At 38.6% G+C, this 25805-nt stretch overlaps 1 protein-coding gene across 4 annotated transcripts in view; it reads left to right on the top strand.

Moving 5' to 3' along the window:
• Positions 1-25805, top strand: part of Plxdc2 (plexin domain containing 2) — a 375390-nt gene that overhangs the window by 193014 nt on the left and 156571 nt on the right. For all 4 annotated transcript variants that reach the window (XM_029470939.1, XM_029470933.1, XM_021154114.1 and 1 more), the window contains one exon: positions 1573-1642. In XM_029470939.1, the coding sequence (XP_029326799.1) occupies positions 1573-1642 (70 nt within the window). The remainder of the gene's footprint in view (positions 1-1572; positions 1643-25805) is intronic.

A 25805-nucleotide genomic window follows, 5' to 3' on the forward strand; every position in this document is an offset into this window, starting at 1 on the left:
TATTGTTACTTTCATTTTAATGTTATCAGTGACCACTCATCCCAAATGACACATTGGAAATATTTTTATTTTTCTGGTAGCACAAATTAAATGTGATGAAAAACTTTTCTTAGGAATATGTGGCTTTTATGAAAAGGAAAAAAAAGCTAATTGAAAGTCTGTATATTCTGAATGATTACCTCTGTGCCAAATAGCTCATTAAAAATCTCTGAAAGATTTGAAAAGGCAATCAATTCCAAAATTGGAGAGAGATAAATTCCGATATGTATCTTTTTCTTTAAACTGTGTAAATGGTGGGATTTTAAAAAACACAATACCATTTACTATAACAAGGCTGCACATATTTCGGTGCTTTGACCAGGCTCCTTACCTTTTCTTTGAGTGTGTGTGTGTGTATGTGTGTGTGTATACATAGATAGGTAGAAAGATAGTTAGATAGATAGGTAGATAGATGATACATAGACAATTTACAGATACATCGATAGATACATTGAGATAGATGAATATAAGCAGAGAGAGAGGAGAGAGAGAGAGAGAGAGAGAGAGAGAGAGAGAGAGATCAATAATACATATATACATAGATTCAGAGAGATGGTAGATATTTTGATGATAAATAATAGATTGATTATAGTAGAGATTCATACAGTGAGATAGAGAGACACAGAGAGAAAATTATTTATTTCAGGTCATTTTCTCTTATATGCCTTATATATAACATGTTTCTTATTTCTTGCATTGTAATGTTTTAAACATACAAAGAGCTATTTTATTCTTTTTATTTTATCAGTTTTATATACATTATTGTTAAACAAAATACATTCATTCTATCCCATATACTAGGAGTCATTGTTTTAGGATCCTTTTAAGAAGGCAAAGGGTGAGACTTTGGAATTTTCTACCCAAACCTCTCCAATTTACCCTATTCCAAATCCAAGTAGTTCTATCATAACTGCTGTTCATCCTATAACTTAATGCTGCTAAAATGGAAAGAGTATGCTATGTCTGGAGAGTTCAGTGCAATAAACAAACGTGGGGATGGCTTCCGCTTTCCATGCTTCATCTTCCGTCATTTACAATTTTTATAGGATGTATAAAAAATTAATAGGTGAAGCAGTAATGGTGCAAAAAGCCCTATCATTGATTTCCATTCACTGAATCACATCATTTATCACGTTCTACCATTTTCTAATCAACTGATAAAAATGACAAGTTACAGCCCCCCAATAGCTTACATATTAAATGGCAGAAATATATTGTTAAATTAAGAAGTAGCAGTGATAAGAATTGAGAGAAAATAAGTTGATTTAAAATTTAAATTTATAGAGAATCTTCTTAGTTAGAAAAAATGTCAATAAACCATAACTGAATTTTATTCTTTTCATATGTTTGACATGGTAAATTGCCAAAACCATATTCTTTAGTACCATCCACACTTAGTTTTTAAGGTCAACGGAATGCAGTACCAATTGGGTAAAAGAGAAACATCATTTAACTTTAATTGAAGCGCTCCCCATTTTACATTTACCATTTTGCACATTATTGATTTTTCTATTTTGATTTTGTTCCTTGCAGAGAGTGAATCTGTCCTTCGATTTTCCATTTTATGGTCATTTTCTAAATGAAGTCACTGTGGCAACTGGAGGTAAGTCATTTTCTATGTAGTTACCTAGAAATATCTACAATTTCATTACAGTTTTTATGATTCATTTTCTCACTTTTCAAGATAAATGAAATTTATTTGAAAAATGATTGCTTTGCAACACAAATACATTCATTGGTTTGAATAAAACCAATTGCAGCACAGACATATTGAGAATAAATCTTAGCAGAAATAATAAACTATAATTAAAATTTTCAGGTTTAATTCCACCCCTTGGTTTTTTTCCAAGTTTTAACTCACTTCTTGGTAATATGGTAAGACTATGTGAAATGGAATTGCATGAAATAGATATAGCATTAAACGGTATACAAGTGAGTTGTTGGCTTATTTAAAATTTTCTTTTATCATATGTAGTTACTATACATTGATATACACACTAAAGTAATCTGTTCTTTACATTAAATTATTTTATTTTTTAATTAATATCTCCTATGTAAACAGACAAATTTGAGGGTCTTAAACTCTGACATCCAGACTTCAAAATTTCACTTTCCTCTGTAAATATAAACGTCTAGTGTTGAGTCTAGTACTCTTTGAAGAAGGAAGAAGTCATGTTTCACATTGTGTTTCAAAGACTAAAGATGTATTCATAATGATGAACTGATGAAAGAATAAATTGAGTACATGAGACTGTCTCTGTCAGCCATAGATGGTGGAGAAAGGGAGTAGAAGTATGAATGGATGTAAACAAAAATTAATAGAACTATGAAGATAAAAGCAAATGAAATTCCACATATATATAGCAATGGCATAATGAAATGTCTTGAACACATGAACTTAAAGTGACAGGAATTTGAGGTTGTCTGTTCTCTAGGTATCATTGCTGGTTTCTGGGATGGCATGAAAACTGCTTGGTTTGTTCTTCTTGCATTTTAATATGTTATATACTTAGAAGTTAGGTAGAAACCAAGGGAAAATATTTTTTTATTATAAATATCAACAAGGAAAAGATTTTATACACCTATGTTGTGCTAAGGTGAATTATGCTACTTCTGCCTTAGGCATCTTTAGTTCAGGGGGAAATGAAATGAGGAAATATGGAATTGCTTAAATATTAGAAATTTAAGGGATTCCCACAGTTGCTAAAGCTCATACATTTATGGGAATCATTCTACCAATCTCAGTGGAGATTTATTTAAAATATTTCCTTGAATATTTCACAATTTGGTGATTTTAAGAGGAGGAAACAATATGTCCAGGAGAGGTGTCATGGTGAGTGATACCCAAAGGAGAAAAGAGACAAAGAGACATTTTTGAAATAGCAAAATAGATTTGAGTAAAATTAATGATATATTTATCAATAAAGTGCAGATCAGAAAAGTAAATTGGGTCAATTTTACATCATCTCTAAATCATCGGTCCTGAAATTATATGTGACAAACTTTAACAAGGTGGATATAGATGTTTGTATAATTGTTTACAGTATAGATATACTGTATGCAGTGTGTATAATTGCTTATAAGAGTATTGTGTTTTCCTGTGGGAGAACCTTAAGGGATTTGGTGGTTCAAACCAAGGCAGGTGAGTCAAGTTGGGCAACTACAAAGACAAATGTGAGCTGATTTGGTGAAAAACAAAAGACTTCAGAGCTTCAAGTGAAGCCTTCAACAAAGGCTTCAGTATCTTCATTGGAGATGCTGAATTTTTATATGGTAGAATAGATTTTACTTAAAGTATACTTAGAATTATGCCTTGGAGTTCACCAATCATGCACTGTTAGAGAGAATCAGCCCTTTAACTGGTTACATTTAAGGGCTGAGTAAAAATAGAAAGGTGAAAGTGAAGGATCGACCCTTTGAACCATGAGTGATATCATGATGTCACCCATTAAAAATGAAGAAATGTCATATATGTTTTCTAACACAACATATTTAACATAACCCAGAGTGTTTCCTGTAAAAGTAACTTTTATTCACCAGATGTAATTGTCATCTCAGAAGCTTACAGATGCATAAACTCACTCTTTCTAGCTCTTTCTGAACTCTTACTGGCTGATTCAACTCAGCCATTGTAGCTCAAACTTCTCTCCAAGCTGACTGATTTGATCTGGCTTTTCTCAGCTCCCCTTGGCTTCAAACTAACTCTTGGCAATCTGTTCTAATCTTCTAGCTCCTTCGTATTCTCTAGCTTGTTCTGTCTTCAGCTGTAGCCTATCTCTGGGGAATTGTGTAGGTGAAACTACCCACCTTATTCTCTGTACAGCTCTTTTAAGTGGCCCCTCTTTCCTGAACCCTGGGAGCTTCAGTGTGATCTGCTCAGCCTTGGGTCTGTTCAAAGACAGGGAGGAGGAGCAGAGATGGCAAAGAAACTAGATAGCATAGTTTTCTCTCTGTAAAATTAATTTTATTTTTACTTATTTGCAATATATATGATAAAATATGCTATGAGTTTGGAGGTCTGAACCACAGACTGTGGTAGATCTTTGTGAATAATGAGATGTTACAAACCAAATACCTAGTGTCATCACACATCTTAAACAGGCCACTCAACATAGATGGGTCGAAAGAGAATAGAAAGTGAAAGTGGAATTCAAAGTGTTGATTTGAAGCCATTACTACTAGACATGGGCTGTAGGGACATTAACTTTTATGGTATTGAATGTCATGTATCCTTGATTGTATCTACAGGATCTTCTTTTTTAATATCCAATGTAGGAAAAAAACAAAGTAGAATGTTTTTGTAGTGAATACAAGCTATGTAAATAAAGAAAGCAAATGCTTTGAACTACACTTCCTATCACATTACCTTGCAGATTAGATTTTTCCCATGCCTTTTTAATGACTCTACACACACACACACACACACACACACACACACACACACACACACACACAATTTAAGACTGAGATCTAATATTAATTCCAAGAGTGTTCTCCATGTCACTGTATTCAACTCAGAAACTGATTTTAAAACAAAGATAAATACATAATTCATTATGGCAAATCTTTGCTATGGTCATGTATATATGTATGTGTCATTATGAATAAACTTCATTTTTATTTTAAAGTTTAAATTTAAACTAAATACCAGGCCTATCATTATAACCATAAAATACAGTCTTCAGTTATTAAACATTTTAATATTCAAAAGCTTCAATCATCCATACAAAAAATGCAGAAAAATGAATTTAAAATACTATCTTATTTTCTGGTTCACTGACAGCAATACCTGAAAGGTTTTGTTCATCTTTCTATTTAAAATATAATTTAGTATGCAAGTATTTCAACTATCTCCAAGTTAATCCTCTGTGCTGTTCATCATCAAGAACATGTTCATTAATGGCGCAGCTAAGTCCTGCTGCTTGCATCTCATAGCTTGTTTTCTTTCATAGGTCTACCTTTATTTGCTATTGGGCTACTAATCTAAAATTTGACATATTTTCATGTTTAGATTGTTTATTTCTGTGACCCTTAATAGCAAGGGAAGAGCATTTTAACCAGAGTCTATCATGGGTGTATGTGATTATGAAGAATTTGGGATTAAAACATGAGTGACAGAGAAAAGGAGAAGTGTCATGATCCAGATACAGAACTACACGAACAGTTGTCAGTGTATATGGCATTGTGAACATGGAGTTAATGGTCAAAGAAAGATAAAATATATCAAGAAGCTAATAAGAATACTCGTTATCGTCTTTGAATGTACTAAATTTCTGTTTCTATATAAATTTCAAACTTCATGTTTCATTTTGAACACTGTTTAAAAATTGTACACGTACTTCATCCAATTGCTATATAACTATTAAACATAAAATTACTGTTAGATAATGAATTTTTACTATATGAAAATTAATATGTAAACATTAAAAAAATCAGGCAAAAATGGGAATTGCAAATCCCCTTCTCTTTCTTCATGAATGCTCCTGTCAATCAAACCACAATCTTACTTTCTGAGTTGTGTAATATTAAATTGAATAGTTTATTCTTTTATGCCAGGCTAATAATCATTTATGTGTGCTTTAGATCCTCTACAATATATATTAAAACTAAAGTATTACCTGTTGTCTTTATTGGGCTATTAGCAAGTATATTACTAAGTTTTCTGTCATTTTTTTCTTCGTGTCTTCAAATACTAATATTTTAATTTGAGTTGCAAATAATACTTCACGGTTTTTCAGGATACTTGATTAATCGCAGGACTAAAACGCTTTCAGGGGAGAGGGGGAGGGGGATTAATTCTTTTCATGATGATTTATAAGCACTGACCCATCTTGATCCAAAGGTAAAACCTAAACAACAACAACAACAACAACAACAAAAACAGGCAGTGAAAATGAGAGGCATTATTGGGTCCTTTAAAAAGATTTTTAATAGAGAGCAGAGATCACAAGCTTCCAGTATCTGTGCAATAGCAGAATACAGTAAAGGCACAAATATTGAGCAGAAACAAATCAATTCAAGGTGCCAATTTAAAGTAACAAGCTTAAGTCTCAAGGATGTCCAGGGAGAAAGACAAATAGGGCTCTGTCCTAGGTGCTCCATCTGAGTGGTTCTCTGAGATATACCTGCAAACATCCACAATCTCATTTCCACAGTCCTCTTGGGTAATTTACTCTTCCCCTAAGCCATCTAGTGTCAGCAGCAACATCAGCAGATTCAACATTACCAGGTTTCCTTTCTCTGCAGCGGTATGAATCGCCTATTCCCAAGTGTCTGTGGTTTTGCTCTGGACATTTGTGTTTCATTAGCTCTGGCTTTCTGAAGTGGGGTATAGTAGGGTGTTTAGAGAAATGAAAGGTCTGGAGGGTGATTCCCACCCCCATCCCCATCCCCACCCCCAGAGTTAGACCTAAGCCTGTAGTATGATAAGCAATCATGAACATGGGTAATTCCACACAAAGGGAACAGAGAGGATTTATGAGCCCATAGTGGACAAGCCATGAATGGGAGACAGGCTCAGAGGTGACCACCTGAAGTGTGCCCTTGAATAGAAAGCAGAGTGCCCATGGACAGTTTCATCCATTACAGAAGCAACCTCAGGAAAGACTGCTTCAGAAAAGAGTGCACTTAGAAACTTTCATCCCTGGAAAGCACCTCTATGTCCTGTGATCTAGGCTTTATGAGAAACACTGGCAGCCATAGTCTCTTGCATGCTCTAATTGTCAGGCAGCAGTAAGTCAGTTAAATAATGCTATCACACAAATGCATACATACATCAGCCAGTTACAAAGAGAGTCAAAATGAGTCTGTTTAAATCAGTAAAGTGACAGTGTGTTGTGCATGACACTGTTCAACACTGGAAAATAAAGGACTTTTAACAGCAGAAGGTTGACAGATCCTGGCTGCGGGGCAGTGGGCGCTGAGCGGGAGAGGAGGGATAAAGGGAGTGGGAGAAAACCTGTGCCCCCCTAGAGTTCCCGCACTCTGGGCAGGCAGACATGGAAGACTGCCACACACTTTTCACGTTGCCCCAGGTGGGTGTCTAGCTGTGTGAAGCCATGGACCCCAGCTCGGGAGGTGATGGACAAGGATCAGGCCTAGGCACCAGGTTCCCAGCTTCAGGCATGCCATACACTGATGGACACCGCAGAAGAGTTGAGAACAGAATGAGGTACCCGGGGTCAGGGCTTATCAGCCCCAAGGCTGAAGGGAGTAGAGGGCAGGGAGATAGGGGGGTGCGGGATGATCCCAGAGCGGGCGAGAGTCCTTGGTCCAGTAGGTGGCTGCAGCCCAGGAAGACCTTCTGGTGGGAGGGCTCCTTATGATAGGGGCTCCTTGGGAGAAAGCCTATCCCATCATTCAAGCCTGGGCCTTGATGAGCAGAGACAGTCAATGTTTTTAGAGCTTTATTGTAGAAAGGCAGGGGGAAAGAGAGAAGGTAGAAAGAGGGAGAGAGGCCAGCCATGGCCACAGGGAGAGAGGGGAGAAGGGAGAGAGAGGAGGGCTAGATAGTAAGAAATATGAGAGCTTAAAGAGAGGGAGGAGGGGCCAAGCAGCTCCTTTTATAGTGGACTGGGCTATCTTGCTGTTGCCAGGTTACTGTGGGGAGGAGTCTACTGGCTATGGTCAGGTAACTGTAGGGGTGTAGACTAGCCAGAATGCTAGAAGCCTGGGACATTGTCTGCCTGACTTATAGTCAAAGAATTATGGAGTTGGGGACTCTGTGGTGTCAGACACCTGACTCTGGGAACATGGCTCCCTTTTCTGTCCCTTGTAGAGTTTTCTACTATGTCGTCGGAGCAACCCTATTCGACCAAAATAGGCTTCCTATCATAGTCACACACCTGGCCACTTTCATAGTGAATTAGAATGTATAAACTCAAAATCTATCTCAGCCTGAAAATAAACTTCCTATTATTGAGGAATCCAGTCTTGCACCATTATTAAGATAGACCTTTGATGTATAGGCCCATAGGGATGACAATTGTGTCTATATAGTCCTCAGTGAATGACCAACATTCTCTAGTTTGGTTTCCTTATATGTAAAAAATGACAATACAGTCACCAACTTATAACAATTTTTGTAAAGACCACTAATGTTTCTGATAGATATTTAATAGCAAATACAGTGTAAATAGTATATACCATTATTGTGATTTTTACTGCAGTCTTACCTTCTTTAATAATGCTTTTCTATAAGGTTCTACTAAAGTGCCATTATTAGCTTTCCCTCTAGGAATTTAACTAATGCACATGCCTAACTTTTAAAGGCTGACTTAAGTGATCTTATCCATTCACAATATGGAAAAATATGGTTATGTGGCTAATTCAGAATGTCCATTCTACTAGATACATATCCCATTTCTCAGTGCAGATCAAAATGACATTCATTGACTTTCTGTGAAGAAATTCTGCCACACCAAGATTCCATCTCAAAATAATTTTTTAATTTATTTTTAATTAGGTATTTTCTTCATTTACATTTCAAATGCTATCCCAAAAGTCCCCCAGACCCTCCCCCCCAACTCCCCTACCCACCCACTCCTACTTCTTGGTCCTGGCGTTCCCCCATACTGAGGCATATAAAGTTTGCAAGACAAGGGGCCACTCTTCTGAATGATGGCTGACTAGGCCATCTTCTGATACATATGCAGCTAGAGACATGAGCTCTGGGGGTACTGGTTAGTTCATATTCAAAATTTTTTTAAATTGTCAATTTTGTAGTGTCTGTCAGTAGAATCTTGAAATTTTAACTCTGATTTCATAGGTTATCAATGTGTAACAGGAATTAATAAACAGGCGGTTACATACATCATTTTGATTCTTGTGGTAGTTTTTGCTCTATGAACCAAAGTTCTGAGGAAGGGAAGGACCAATGATTTTAAACCTTCTGCAGGGCTGGTTGACAGAACATCTGGAATATTCAGCATTACATTAATTTGGTGCTAACCCAGAATCTCTAAGCAACCATTCATTGTCCATACCCATGTGTGACCTAACATCCTGAAGCCATGAAGCAAATCATTTTAAAGCATAGGAATAACTCCTAGATCCCCCCAACCCAAGGTGAGAGTGCTATGAGCTACCGACGCAGACCTATATTATGAGTTTCCTCAATTGACTGTAACTACTCCTTAGTATTTCTACCAATGTTTGTGAAAATTCTCTTGATATATAACTTCCTATGTTCTATAACTGCCAATGTTATGAAACTGTTGCCATAATAAAAAATAGTATTTGGGGTAGAAATATTTTGATGGCAATGGCCATTCATCTTTTTCTCCAGATTAAACTATTTCTATTTCATTTAAGGTCAAAATTATGCATTTGCTATAAATGTTCTATTAAATTACAAATCCATGTTTTTCTAATAAAATATGGAAATTGATAAAAACCAATTAAAAGGTATTTCATTCCATTTTCTGTCATCGGAAACCTTTGGTTTCCATTATGATACCAAGTTGAACAAAAATCTTGCCAAGAGAGAATTTAGACTATGACAAGCAATTGCTGAGACATCATCAGTCACAGCCAGCTAAGACAAAACTGAGAATACGGACAGCATGAGCTCTACCTTGGATGCCTGCAAGACGCCCTTATTAGACATGAGATTCATTGTGTTCTTCACAATATGACTCAAAATGTGTGGAAGACTGAAACCTCAACACAAAACTGGGAATAACAGTACATGTGAGGCTTTGACTTTGAGTTAGGAGATAAATTTCTGCATCTGTCTATTATGTCAGCACTATCTTTTCTTTTTCTAAAAGTGACTTTTCTAATATCACAGAAAACAAGTAGATATAGCATAAATGTTGTTCAAAATTCAACTCTTATTTCATCCTCTAAAGCCCTAAAACTCAGACATATAAAAAGTAATAGGTCTAATAACTGTGTTCGCTACCACTAATGGGATCATTGTGATGGCCTCTCAGTACATTGCTGATCTGCCTCGCCTGAGGGCTACAGAAATATTTTGAGTTAAACTTGTGGTAGTGTTGAAATGTAAGTTTGTACTGAAGGCAAATATGATGGAAGAAAATGTCCTGTAATTGGTGTCTTGGCAGTACTATGTCAAAAACCTAGACAAGAGTTTGTGTCTTTCCGCAATGTCAGAATTTATTGGATGATAATAAATTCACTAGGTGTGCTGGTTTCACTGGCAGAAATTGGTCACATAATCCCACTTCACATAGAGCCCTGGCTGAGGAAAAATGGGTTATACTATTCAAATCTTAAGTACTAGCATTAAGTTTAAGATCATACATTACACATCAACAGTAAATGGGCATCCCTCTCCCTTTCCCTCTGTGTCTGTATGTATATGATTGTATACATGCACCTTGCATGTGTATATCATTTTGGATGCAATTGTGTTTGACTGTGTCTTGTCTTTGTATATAGGATGATGCATATGTGAGTGTATGACTGTGGGTGTAATGTATATATGATTGTGCATGTGATTGTGTGCGTGTGATTGTGTGTGTGTGTGTGTGTGTGTGTGTGTGTGTGTGTGTGTAAAACACGTAGGGTTACAGAACAATTCCTGACATTCAGAGAAGATGACCAAAACGCAGATAGTCTCTATAGGGAAATAACTGACCAAAGGAAGCTGGGAAGTTTCCATGGCTGCTACCTAGAGATCTTACTATATAGTCAGGACTAATCAGTAGAGTTGTACCATCTACAGAAGATAAAGGGAAGGATCATATCCAGACAAATAATGGGCAAAAGAATATGTTGCACTGGGTAATCAGGCAAATGGGATTGAAGACTCTGAGACAGTATGCATGTTCTCTGCCTGTTTGTCTCTTTATGCATATATCAGCTGATCAGATTGCAAGTGTGTGGGTCAATTACCACTGTAGTGCAATATGTCCACCAGTTTATGTGGTATAGGTGAGAAGGTTACAAACACATACTTTAGGTGTCTTAAATAAATGTTTTTCTTCTTCTACCCTCTCTTTGGGGCATGACTTTATTATGTCCATGTCCTCACATTGTAGGAAATGTATGACATCACATTGTTTCTCCTCCAAGGAATAAGTTCTTTATTAGCAGGTATTTAGACAGGGTACCAAAACTATACCACTATTTATATATTTACTCAGATACACAGTCATGATCAAACTGGATTCAAAGCTGATTATAAGATCAAGTGTGGAAAAGCCTGGGTTAATAGATGTATTCGTATTAATTTCTTTAGCTATGTACAGGAATAAGTAGTCTCCAACAAAAATAAAATGTACACAACAAGAATTTCTGAAAACTCAAGAACCTCAAATGGAAGTAGATATATATACATATACATATATACATACACATGCATACACATACACACACACAAAACACACACACATATGTATATGAGCCTTGCTGCTATTAAATGGGATGAAATCACCTAGTGTATATTTAGGAAAATATAGAAGAATGTTACTTATATATGCAGTAAGGGATTTATGAATGGCAGTCTGTTAATTAATTTTACAATTTTCTAAGTATAGATATGTAGATATATCCACAACTTAGAGTAACAAAGAAACAGAACAGGCAAATAATTTTCAGGGTAGTAAGACACATGGGTTCTGGGAGAGAAATAAAACATTACATAATAAGCAGGGAAATGTACAAAAATTATGTACCTATGTACATATAAGCTGTGATTTCTGCTTATAAAAATGTATTCAAAAGATGTGTGGGTTTTTTTTTTTATTTGTTGGTGTGGTTTTTTTTTGTTTTTGTTTTTCTTGAGGGGGAGTTGTTTGTTCTTTGTTTTTCGAGATAGGGTTTCTCTGGGTAGCCCTGGCTGTCCTGGTTCTCATTCTATAGACCAGGCTGGTCTTGAACTTAGAAATCTGCCTGCCTCTGCCTCCCAAGGGCTGGGATTAAAGGCATGTGCCACCACTTCCTGGTCAGAAAATGTTTTAAGCAGCACATGTTTGAATGATGTAAATAAGGCTGGACATTGCAAAAATATAAATAGTAACTGAATACCTGTCACTAAGGATATTCAAGTTAAACACATTATTGTATAACCTTTGAACATGTTAGAAGGGATAAAATCACTTTGTGTATATTTAGGAGAATGCAGAAGAATGTTACTTAGATATATATGCTGTGAGGGATTAATGAATATCACTCTGGTAATTAATGTTACCATTCACTGTCACTAAATAATTGCCAGAGCTTGAATGAAGAAATGCCTATTTTGGATCATGTTCTTAGAAAGTCCAGTTAATGATTGCTTGGTCCCATGAGTTTGGGCAACACATCATGAAAACAGGACTTTGTGGTAGAGGATATTGCTCCTCCACAGCTGAGAGCAAGAAAGTTACTTCAGGCAATTAATGAGTTCCAAAGTCAGGTCCCATGACCTCCTTCATGCAGAAATCATCCCATCATTCTAGATGTTTTCCACAGTCAGCCAAAATAGCACCACTTGGGGACCAAGTACTCAATAGCTAAGCACAGGGTGTGGTACATCCCATATTCAAAATACAGTGCCGTTGACAGCATGAAACATACATGTATTTAATGCATATAAAGTCCCCTATGCTAAATGGAACTTTTAACAAATTATTAAAAGTCCTAATAAAGGAAGCAGAAGGATGCTTTTCAGTTCATGTTTTATATATGTCACATCACCATCAGCACAAAACTCTACATTTAATTAACATACATTCCTAAGCTACCAGCCACTATTCTGTTATAAAGATAGTCATTTATGAGTATTTTCTAATTAGACATAGGAACATGTGAATAGTTTGTGGGTGTACCTACACATTTTCTGAAGTAGCACCAACAATCAGGGCTTCACAAATGGATCTCAGAGAAAAGCAGAGGTGAATTATAAATTACGAGATTTCAAATGTGTTGTCATCTGGAGAGGTTTTCAGTTGGATGTACAGGTAGCTTAGGGCGGAGTCCAAGCTCTAGACAGAAAGAGGTCTTGGACCAAAGAGATTCTTTAGCTTATGACAGTTTCTTGGTCCTTTGTGTTTGGTCTTCGGATGGACTCTGAGGAACAATAGTCAATCTCTGAAAAGCAGAACATGGCACCAAGCCTTGTAGCAGGGTAGTGACAGGTGAAGGTCACCCATCATGGAGAGGTGTTTTCAGTAACTGACGCTCCATACAGAAGGTGGGTAGGTGGCCACTTCGTAGTGATGGTTCAGAGCTAAGGTATAATGCAGGAAAAGAAGAATCACATTCACACCAACAGATTCTCCAGACAGGACAGCTAGATGAGACAGCAGATGGCTATTAGCTGTCTTTAATAAATAACTGTTGGACAGAGTGGAGCTGGCTTCAGATGCTGGCCGTAATTACCTCTGCATTCCACATTCTCAAGGACACACAAGAAGAGGTATTTCAGGACCATCTACTTATGGTGCTGAGGAAATCAATCACAAGGAAGGAGTTGCATTCACTGTGGCTCTGTGAACTAGCAGTAGTAGGAATTCTGTATACTTTCAGTATTACCCAAGTGGCATTTTATGCCTTGTCTTGTTACATGTTAAACTTTTCTGGTCACATTCAGAAGCGCACATTTTTGACTCTGCAGAGATCACAGGTTGTTTCATGCAGAGTGCTTCTCCACAGTGTTTCTTTACGCACCTTACTCCGAGGCTCTTCTCAGTTGTTCTAAAAGGAGTAGCAACTGTTCAGTTCATACTTTCTTTCAACAATCTTATTTTTATAGACTCAAGAGCAACCATGTTTTTCCAACTTAGCAAGTGGCTGGCCCAGAACTGATAGAAGCTCGAATGAAAAACAGATCCTTCCCAACCTTTGCCTAGGCTGCCTTTTTAAAATATGCCTGTCTGGGCCCCCTACCTGTGGCTGCTGGAGAGTTTCCATGGAGGAGAGACAAGGGGTCAAGTCATCTGGTTAGCAGGTGGGGTTGCAGAGGGATGAACCCAGGAAACATTTGTTCAGTTTTTCCCCAGCAAACAGACCGTGACGATGGGGTTACTACTTCATGTCAATAAAAGAGACATACTTCTGCTGTTTCCCATTTCAAAATGTGTAAGATTTACACTTTTAGTTAGTGCTTGGAGCTTTCTTTTTGGAAAAGAATGCTGCTGTGAAAAGGGGGGATAAATGGCCCCCTCAGAGCCACCTCAAGATTCTGTCACTCCTTATTTTGACTCCGGCAGGAGGACCCAGGCATGTAGTCGCACCATCTCCCTGGGTGAGTCTCATGTTTACCGTGCATGCCTAAGGGGACAAAACATACTCTCAGAAACAGGAGATTTTGTGTGCTCAGTGAGGACTATGTTAAGGTTTTGTTGTTGTTGTTGTTGTGGTTGTGGTTGTTGCTGTTCCTTTTTAAATTTCTTTTATTTATTTACATTTCAGATGTTATCCCCCTTCCTGGTCCCTGCCCCCTGCAAGCCCCCTATCCCATGCACCACCATCCCCCTGCTTCTATGAGGGTGTTTCCCCCACTTACCCACTCCTCAGAGGAAGCGATTAGAGTTTCCAAATAAATTCAACCCCAGCTGCCTACAGTGTATGAAGAAGCAGTGCTACCCATTCTCCTGATAGGACACAATCTCTCTCTTCTTACAGTTTGAAGCCAGGTCAACATTTGGAACACACAGCACAATTCTTAGAAAACTCAATGTCACCTCTGGCTAGTGTCATCCTTCCCAGAGTTTTTGCTGGGAGCATATACTTGTTTCATGGCTTTGTGTTCTTATAGTATTTAAATATAGCTAGTGCCTGAGAAGTCCATCTTGGAATTTACCCTTAACTGAATTCCCAAGTCTAAGATGTTTATGAATGTTTTTTTTTCTCTCTTTATCTCTGTCTATATGCCACCACCATTACCTAAGTACAAAGTAACGTTTTCATGGCTTCTTTAATTAAACATTATGGTTATGAGCTATCTGCATACAATAAAAATGGGGCAAATGAGACTTTTAAAATATGTGTTTATCAGTAAGTTCACATGTATATGCAGTATATTACGACCATCCTAACCATTCTCTCTGACCCCTTACATGACTGCTTACCTACTTCTGCCCAGTTAGTAACTTTTCCTCTTCCATATCTTTTGGTGTGGGGCTCACTCACTGAATTTAGTTAGGATTCTGTTATGAGCATGAGCTGGAGGCTATGTACTTAAGAGCAGTCACCTTACCAATGGTTACTCCGTAAAGAAAATGCCTCTTCCTCCTCACCTGGCAGCCATTGGCCAGCCTTTTCTGGCAGCATGGTCCACAACTGTATTGCTTGAGTTTTCTGTTCTTTCACAATCATGTGTAGGAGTTCCTCAAGCCATGGTGCTTCTAGTATTTCAGAGAAGTGCTGTGAACATTGGTCGAAGTAACTTAACTACGTTACTAAAATCACTTAAGGTTAAAGCACTCTGTATTGATCCTCATGGGTCACAAACTTAAGGTAAAATTTAAAAGATTAAGTATAAATTAATAACTAATAAAGAACTCCTGTGATCCACTAATATGATACAGGCAAAAATAAGAACAAAAAGATATTAAAAGTATCATTAGGAAAGCTGTAATTTTGCTGTTTTAGGTTATTACTTGTGATGTTCCCAAACAATTTTACTGATGGGAATCCACCCTGCTTCTGTTAGTGTCAGGCCTAAGCAAGTTATTCACACCTAGAATTTTGCCAAGGCATCAATCAATATGAGATTTTTGAAAATTTACCATAATGGTAAATTATGGGCCTGGAGAAGGAACCTTCCTGTGCCTACTTGGGTAGATTTGCTGAGGAACTATGGGTGACTCAGAAGATGTTTGACTGGTTCAATAATGCACTTTAATTTAAAAGTTATCCGTTTCCACGTAGCAAAGTGATACTCATCACTGTCCTTCCATTTGCCTTGGAGAGAAAAGCTCACTCCATGCCAGTAAACATCGATACTGTGTGGGGAGATATGTGTTGAACTACTTGTCAAACTCTGCGAAAGTAGAGTCACCAGCAGCTTTTAACCTCAAGTGATTTCCCTTCCTTTTTCAATAGATGCAGTTTAAATATTTAAGCCTTAGCATTTTGGCATTCAGATACACTACCCCTGATGAAGAGCTGCTTGCTAGCAATGAAAAAGCAATTTCTTAACCTAATGAAGTAGATAATTTAAAAACAGGGGCAATATATTTCCAGTTGGTTTTAAAGGAAAAATAAGTTGGCGTTTCTGTGATTGGATTGTGGTTTCCATGTCCCAGGTTAATTTCATTAGAATCTTTCCAGTAATGGTTTTCCTACTACTTCTGATATAACCCTGAGCCCTCCCAGTGTATCCAAGAAGGTGCTTTGATCCAGGCATGTGAGCAACTGCTTGCTGCCTCCGCTTCAATATAATGCAGCTCATTTCTGCCTGCACAGAATGGCAGAAATGGGGGCAGGGGATGTACAACTTCTAGAGAACAGGTATATAAATCATTATCCATTTCTTTTCTTTCTTTTTTTTTTTTCTTTTGTATTTTTCAGACAGGATTTCTCTGTGTAGCCCTGGCTGTCCTTTGTAGACCAGGCTGGCCTCGAACTTAGAAATCTGCCTGCCTCTGCCTCCAAGTGCTGAGATTAAAGGCATGCGCCACCACGCCTGGCTCATTATCCCTTTCTTATGAATCAAAATTACTTAAATAGCAGTGAGTCAGAGAGTAAAGATTCAAATACTTCCCTGATGTGGTCTGGAGATGTTTCAAATTTACTTTACCTTTGCTTCTGACATGAGTTCCCTGTTGTGTGGACTCAGTATTGGTCCTGAGTTTCTCTGCAATGCTTATTTTATATAGCCTCAGTGGAGGGGACAAATGTTTACAATATTTATTAAATTATTTTTAGTTGACATCCCCAAGGCAAATGAAAATTTGTAGCTTCACATTTAAAAGAAAGCTGAATGATGAGAGAAGAATGTGTGCCTGAGTTACCAGAGGCTTTCCATGGAAATCTCTGGCCAGGCCTGGTGAGAGTTATGGTAAAGGAAGTGAATGTGGACAGGGAGGGGAAGTTGCTTCTCTGCTTTTGCTGCACCAGTCAGCTCCACTGCCATGCAGTCGGCATCTGTGCCATGCAGTAAGTAATTCCCGCCCTGCACTGAGTTGGATCAGGCTGGGCAGATGAAAAGCCTACTAGTTAGTGAGGAGTGTGGCAGTGGCACTTCGGCACTGGGGGGGGGGGGGGGAGAGCAGATCTCTTCCCAAGTGTTACAGCTCTTAGAACAAAAGTCTCTTGGATTACAGAATAGTTCTCTCACACCTTTTATTCCCTGGATAGGATTTATATACAGTTTTAGAGATGATTCAGGGTTTGACAGCTGGTAATTCTCATTGGCTTGGACTGAGAGTTTGGGGAAACCTTATTTGCATGTGGGAGAGCTTGGTGCAGCTACTATGTGACTGATGCCCCATACCCCTTTGCAGGGAGACTGTGGGACACTGTAGCTACTTGATAGGATCCAGGTGCCCAGGAGGTGTGGCTGAACTCCTGCTCTCCCATGCAGGTGGAAATCACCACCTGTGGGGCTCTGGGGCTTCAGACCTTTGCTCAACAGGGGACTAGGCTGTCTGTGCACAGCCCACTACCCCACCACCCTGACTTTTTTTTTTCTGGATGGAAAGAAAAGCAGCATGTCAGCATTTTAGTGACCAGCTCTTGACTCTAGGGTTGCTGTGATCAAAGTCAAGAGTCTTTGATTTAGGAGGACAATACTGAACACTTGATTAAACAAAAAAAAGCATGTGATCTCTGTTTCTAAGAGAAGGGGGATGTAGTTGTAAACAGCGGATTTCATAAGTCCTTATATTTCTTATCATGCAGGCCACAAAACCTTCTGGCTACAGATGTGAGCCATAGAGAATAAAGCTTGGTTCAGATCTTACTTCTGCTTGTCCCAGCTTTGTTCTTCCTCTGCTTAAATCTTCTTATCTGTAAGCTGGGTGTGTCTAAGCTTTTACTTTATAAAGTATTATGAAAATTAAATAATATTTATGGCATTTGTTGAGCAATGCCTAGCAAATGCTTCTAGTTTCCTTTTCTATTGGCTAAGGAAGATAGTAACTCTAAAACCTAGAGATACTGCTCTAGCATGTCCTCATACTGCATGCACTTAACCTGGGTGGAACACAAGCTTCATAGAGCTTCTGAGACTCTGAGGCAAAAGTACTCATAATTCATCTTAAAACCTAGTGTAGAGTGATTGTCCCATGGTACATGACTCTGCCCTTGCTAGAGACTATATAGATAACGAATGTCCCGAACCTTCATAAGCACTCACAGTTAGTCCAAATAGGGAATGCCAAGCTGTTTTATATTAAATGTGTTTGTGGTGTGTACATGTGAGAAAGAAGGGGTAGGTTGGCAAGGATGAGAGATGGGAATGGTGATCACAACAGTACTGTGGAAACTATCATAAAAACTGAATTTCCATTATATGAGTCAAATATGAGTTTTAGAAGCAAAGGACTTTGCTCAATGGATAAAAGAGTTCCCTGCCCTCATCCTAAAATCCACAGTTGAATGGGAAAATCATATCCCAAAGATGTCCTCTGACCTCTACTTGCATACCATGGCCTAGCTCTGTTCATATTCACATTTAGTCATAACACACACACACACACACACACACACACACACACCCTTCTACCACTGTTCATGGGTCAAGGCACTAGCCAAGAATCATTAAAGGCACTGTGGAGAAAACTATGGTGACTGTTTCTTCATTCATATTAAAATAGATGCAAAGCAGGGTTCTGGAAACATGATCCGAGTTATAGTGGCTCTGAAATTGGGGCCAGTTTAAAACTAAAAAGGAGACTAATGGAAGGGTTAAGTAATTGACACACTTTTGTGTGTAACAATTTACTGAACTAAAATGAGTCTCAGATAGAGAACCTTAGCTGATAGAAAGAATAACACTCACTTCTACTTGTGTCCCTTTTCTTTTGACATGGGACTTCAGTTTGATACCCACTTTTAAAGAGCATTTTCCATTTATAACTGTCCTGTCAGGGATCCTCTTGTAAACCGTGGAACTGGATTACTAACAACTGCCAGAAGCACACAGAGTATTAGGGAAGTTAGCTCACCACAAACCTTCTACATTTGGTAAACCAGCTTTTCTAAGGTCTGGCCATATTGTGCCCACAGACATTCAACCACTATTCAGATTCCAATACTATGCCATTTTATTTGGAAGACAAATGAGAATTAAATAGTGGACTGAAAGTACATATGTATATGTCCTGGAATACCAGGTTAATTTTTAAAACTTAGATATAATTTCCATCCAAATGAAGTAGCAGCTACTTATTCTCATAGGAAATAAATTAAAAAGCAAGCTGACATCAGTCTTAGAGTTATTGGCAAAATTTGAAATCAACACAAAGATAAGGAAATGATAAAAATCCAAACAATACATGACTCTAAGGACAAGGACAATGATTTAGGCAGAGGAGAACAGGGATCAGAAATGAGCTGGGCAGCTCTTCCATATCCATGCCCTGGAGATGACACTATGTGAGTATTTAACCTTGCTCTGTTTATAATCCATCCTGCTGCTTCATATTTTCTATTTTTGCCATGCAAATGTAATATTTATGGTGCAATTGATGACTTCATTAGAAAGATTCATTAGCAAGGTAGATTAGAGAAAGATGCAGAAATTCTGAAGAGATTTTTGTACATGTGTAATACATGTCAATATTCTATAAATTACAAACAGATTGGCCACTGAAGACTATGACTTTGATGTAAGCTGTCATTACTTACCTCTCTTACAAAAAGAGCTAAATAGATCCCAATAGGATCTTTATATGTTAATGTAAAAAATACTTTTACATAATTGTGTTAGTTTTCTATTGCTGTGAAGACACACGATGACCATGCAATGCTTATAAAAGAAAGCATTTAACTGGGTCTGTCTTAGAGCTTCAGTGGTTTACACCATTACCACCTTGGTGTGGGGTATGATGAGGAACTTGGAAGTTCACAGGCAGACATGGTGCCAGAGAAGTTGAGAGTTCTATATCTGCACCCAGGGGTAGCAGGAAGAAAGAGACACTGGGTCTGGTTTAGACTTTTGAAACCACAAGGCCCACCCCCTCCTCCAACATCCACCCTTCCTCCAACAAGCCCACACCTGCTCAAAGAAGGCCATACCTCCTAATTTTTAAAATAATGCCACGCCCTAGGCATTCAAATGTAAGAACCTATGGGGACTGTTCTTATTCAAACCCCCACAACAATATTATTAGTATATTTACTATAGCAGGGTATTTTCTCAGTTCTAAAGCCAGTGTAAGGGTAACTCAGTGCTTCCCAGTGGGGAGTTTAATGAAGAAAGAGTGAAATGAAATGAAAGACACAGTATCCTTAGGTATCAGGAAGCACAGCATCTTGCTACCTGATGATTGTGCACAATATGCAAGCAACTTTGTGAACTTGACTGGCCACCTTTCCCATGGTTTAAAACAGCAATATGCAGCGGTGCCCAGGCTGGCTGCTCTGGAAACTTGGGTGTAGATCCACAGCAGCATGTGTGGGAATCTTTACTGAGAAACATTACAGGGAATGTTGAATTTCCCATGTAACACCCACTTTCTCTCACCATGATACTATCTCTATCTACCACTACTTTGTTTTTATGTGACATCTTACTGTGATCCTGGAGTCCTCTCTTCTCACAAACTCTCATCACTTTAAGAATGATCAGGTCTTAAAAACTTCGTAAGCTTCCCTTAACCCAACAACTCTTTCTGGATGGTTTCTGCTTTAGTTTATGGTTTGTTGTTGTGATCATCACTATGACCTAAAGCAATTTGGGAAGGAAAGATTTATTTTATCTATCTTCCACTCTGTGGGGCGGTAGGTTTCACACAGTCTGGTCTCCAGGCGAGCATAGTTCTTGAATCCCAGGGGATCCAATGGGTGGTAATTTCCACCTACATGGGACAGAAGGTGTTCGTTCGATCATGTCTCCCAGATACCTGGCTCTTGTTGAAGTTACCGCCACCATAGTCACCCCCCAGGAAAGGTGTGTGACTATCAGTCACACAGACAATGTCCCAAGCTCCTGGCATTCTGGATAGACTCCACCCCCACAATTACCTGACTATAGTCAGGTATGCTCCTCCCCACAGTTACCTGATAGCCCAGCCCACTATAAAAGGGGCTGCTTGGCCCCTTCTTGCTCTCTTTAAGATCTAACCTTCCTTATTCTCTAGCCGTCCTTCTCTCTCTCCCTTCCCCTCTCTCTCCATGTGGCCATGGCCAGTCTCCCTCTATCTACCTTCTCTTTTTCCCTCTGCCATTCTACAATAAAGGTCTAAAACCATAGACTATCTCTGTTCATCAAGTTCCCTAACAAGCCACATCTAACCTCTTGCTGGGAAGGCCTTCCTGCACTCCAGCTATAGACTGGACCAAGGACTCTCACTTGCAGGAAATGATGAAGCACCCCCCTCTCTCCCTGTCCTCTCCTTTCTTTGGCTCCAGGGGTGATTGATCCGCCCCCAGGGGTCCCCATTCTGTTCTCAGCTCTTCTTCAGTGTCTATCAGTCTCTGGGATGCCATCAGCTGAGAACCTGGTACCTAGGACTGCCCCTTGTCCCACACTGGGGTCCGTGGCTTCCCACAGCCAGACACCCACCCAGGGCATATGGAAAGCTTGTGGCAATCCTTCGGCGTCTGCCCACCCAGAGCACCGGAATTCTGGCGGGATGGGGGTTTTCTCCCACTCCCCTTTATTCTCCCATGCTCCCTGCCCCACACTGTAAAATTCTGTCATTGGAAGAGTCCAGGATGGGAGCTAAAGGCAGAAACCTGGAAGACTGGTACTCATTGTTTTGTTCCTAGAGTCACATTCAGCATGGCTGCCCAGGAACTGTATTCCTCAGAGTAGTATGACCATTCTACATAGATTAAAAAATCAATAAATTACCCCAAAGGGGGACTGGAAACTTGAGGGTTATTTGGAAAATCAATTGTGTTGGATAGTGTTTTCTGGGGCAAACATGTGAAAGGCTGAAACAGACACAAGTATGAAAGGCTAAGGCAGACTTGTGAAGGAATGTTGCACTGAGGCAGACAAAGGTGAAAGGGTGGTCTGCTAAAGCAAGCATGTGAAAGACACATGGTGAAGGATTCTTGGTAAACAACATGCATATATTGGTCCACCTTACATTGCATTGTTGAGCTGCATTTGTTCAGACTCCCTAGAGAGAAACACACTAAAGAAATTTTTGGTGGTGTGCTGCAGTTTCTTGCTGCTTCCTTGGACTCAGGCAGATTGGCAGAGCTATCTCAGCTGAGATGGACACACATGCTGAGGCAAGACATGCTGAGGCAAGACATGTGATGTTTGAAGGGTATAAATAGGACTTGACTGACAATAGCAAGAGCTGAGCTAGGTTTGCTTACAGAGCTAGCTGTTCAAGGCTTGTCAGTTTGGAGTCTTTGCTGTTCTTCACTTCCCTGAGAGAGGCACAGCTAAGAACTTCTGGAGTTCTTCTTGGTCTCTCCTTCTGACTTGAGCCAAGGCTGAGGCCTGACTGTTCCTGCTATTTAGTGCCACCACAGCTGATTCATGTTTGCTATCCCAACTCTACCAAACTGGACTGCTGGTGTATCCATGAAGTGTTTGAAAGTAGACCGAGCTGCCACTGCCTGCTAACCTGTGAACTGAACTGCTGATTTCCAGACAACACAGATGGGAGTTGCTCCAAAGAACCTTTCTAAAAAGTTCAACTCTGCACAACCCCCAGATTTTTTTCTTTCCCACTACCTCTGGTGCATGGTAGGTTAAAACATTTATGAAGCATCATTAAACATAGATTTTGAAATAAATTAAAATATCAAAGGCATGCCCACAGTCCCATCTGATGGAAGCAGATCTTCAACTGAGATTCTCTCTGCTTAGGTATGTCTTGCTGACAATAAAGTTTAGCCATCACACTTTGAGTCTTTACCTTCCCTCCTACCTGGGATTGTTCAGTTATCTAACTCATTGTTATTTTGAAAGTCTTGCTATTTGTGACAGTTTGAGTGAGAAAGGCACACATATTCTTATGTGTTTGAATACTTAGTGCCCAATTGGTAGAACTTTTGGGAAGGACTAGGAGGTGTGACTTTGTTGGAATAGGTGTGTCACTGGGGGTGGGCTTTGGCACAGCTGTTAGCCCAAGCCATCTTCAGTTAGCTCTCTCTGCCTAGCAGTTGCATCTTAAGATATGAGTTGAACTCTTAGCTACTTTTCCAGCACTATATTTGCCTGAATCCTGTCATTTACCCTGCAGTGATATGTATGGATTCTAACCTTTTCAAACCTTGAGCTCCAAATTAAACGTTGTATAAGTTGCTTTGACCATATACTAGCTAAAAATTAAAATGTTTTCTGCATATGGCAGACAAATAATCTTTTTAAACAGGACATGACCTTTCTGCTCAGTGTGAATAGAATGGAAGCCCCTCGTTTTCCCAACTCTATCTCTTACCTGAACTAATTCTAATGATTTTCGCATATTCTTAAATATCTCTGGATTATAGTTTTCATTTTCTGACTACTTTAACATGGTAACATGGTAAATGCTGACAGTATTCAAGTCTATCGTCTTTGCTGAGAATATTCCTTCTCTTTCACACTCCTCACCTGGACTACCTGTGGTGGACTTTAGGTAAATGTGTCCTCCTATAAATGTCCCTTGAGTCCATGACCTTTTGTGTCTTCTAGAGAGGGCTACTGCTTCGTGTTATAGAATATCTATCTGTTAATAGTGATCTTGTTTCTTTCATCTCCAAGACTCTCTAGGAGACAACTGTTAGATCAGCTTTTTGACAGGTGTCTGACATAGTAAAGACAGTTAATATCTGAAGAATACATAACAGAGATTCATTTGATAGCTCCAACCACAAATTTAGACAAATGTGGACATAACAAAACTTACATGTGTTTGTGCATGTGCGTGCCTGTGTCTGGGATGGGGAGGCATGTCCAGATGTGTGTAGAGCCAGAAGTCAGCATCAAGTATCTCAATGTGTTGTTCTTCAGCTTCTTTTTTGGGTCAGGATCTCTCAACGAACCAGAAATTTGCAGATTTTTTGTTTTATACTGGCTGGCCAGGGAGACCCAAGCCTCCACCTGACCCTTTCTTCCTAGCACTGGGATTGCAGGCATGCCATTATATTGTTTTTCTTTCTTGTGTGTACAGAGCATCAAACTTAGGTCTTCATGTATGCACAGCACTGACAGCTTCATCGGCATAACCCCCAACTTTCTTTTAATGCCTATTACACTTGAGGGAGTTGGACATTTGGCAACTTAACAAATGCTTTCCTGTGAATATGTCTTTTCCAGCTGCTCAGTAATTCAGCTTAGAGTGCACAAAATTTGTAACTAGGGAACAGTGATTTTATATTTTGCTGAAGATTTCAATTTGCTATAGGAGAAAGTAGTTTATTTTAAGCCCATTAAAGAGTCTATTTAAAATAGGTTGCAGTGTTGACAGACAGTAACATCAGTAACACTATAGTATTGACTTTTAAAGTAATATTTAAATTTGCTTGAGAATACTTTTTTCAAATTCTAGAGTATTTAGTATACTGTGTTATAAATTCATCAATATTAATAGTACTTAACATGTACTAGGTGTTCATTGTCATGACTAGAAAGGGATCAAAAGGATAAAATAATGGGAAATTGCAGTTAGGCATTCAGGTTCTCTAAATTGCTTTTAGGAAATCTCAGAATATTTTGACTATTGGCAAGGGCACTGGAAAATGAATGCTCTAGTGTTTTAAATCAAGTATATTAAAATAGGTTGAATGATGACCACTTAAACTAACTAACTAAAGTTCTAACTAAGAACTAAGTTCTAACTCTCAAGAACTTGTGAATGCTAGTTTATTATAAGAAAAGGGGGTTTTGCACACTTTAAGGAGTTTGGTGGGAGAAGTACAGTAGATGATCAAGTGGACCCTAAATGCATCATCTCGGTCTTCCTAGAAGAAAGAAGAAAGTGCTTTTATGGAGAAAAAGAATAAACAATAAGACTGTAATAGGTGTCAAAGAATAAACTGCAGGTCACAGATGCTGAAGCTGGAGCAGCCTAAGTCAAATCATCACCCAAGAGTTTGCAGGAGACAGCAGAGCCTTCCTTGCCTGGACCTGGTGTCAGGCCATGGCCTAGGTTTAAACTTAGGATCTGAAACTGCTAGCTTTTGTTAGCATCTATACTCATATGCAGACACATACACAAACTAAGGACAGTAAAACAAATCAAAAAGTATATATTTTGTTTATGTAAATACTTCTAATACGTTAACATTTGAACATATATTTCAAATAATTTCCCCAGTATTCATGGTCAGTTTATATTTTATTCTTATGTTCAAAGTAATAAAGGGGATCTTACAATGTCAAACAACAGAGATCTACACAGATCTACAGAGATCTAATTTATGAGTACACATTTGTAGAAGTATGTACGGGATGATAAGAAACCACAGAATGAGAAAAAATGAATTCAATTAGATAAAAGTGAAGATGGTAAAAAACTTATGAATATAAGTGAACATAGGAAGAGTAAGGTGATAGACAAATTATAGATAGTAGATGATACACTAGATAGATAGATAGATAGATAGATAGATAGATAGATAGACAGACAGAATGAAAGGAGGGAAGGAAGGAAAGAAGGAAGGAAGAGAGGAAGGAAGGAAGGAAAGAAGGAAGGAAGAGAGAAAGGAAGAGAGGAAGGAAGGAAGGAAGGAAGGAAGGAAGGAAGGAAGGAAGG

Source organism: Mus caroli, chromosome 2 (genome assembly GCF_900094665.2).
Source record: "Mus caroli chromosome 2, CAROLI_EIJ_v1.1, whole genome shotgun sequence".
Classification (NCBI taxonomy): Eukaryota; Metazoa; Chordata; class Mammalia; order Rodentia; family Muridae; genus Mus; species Mus caroli.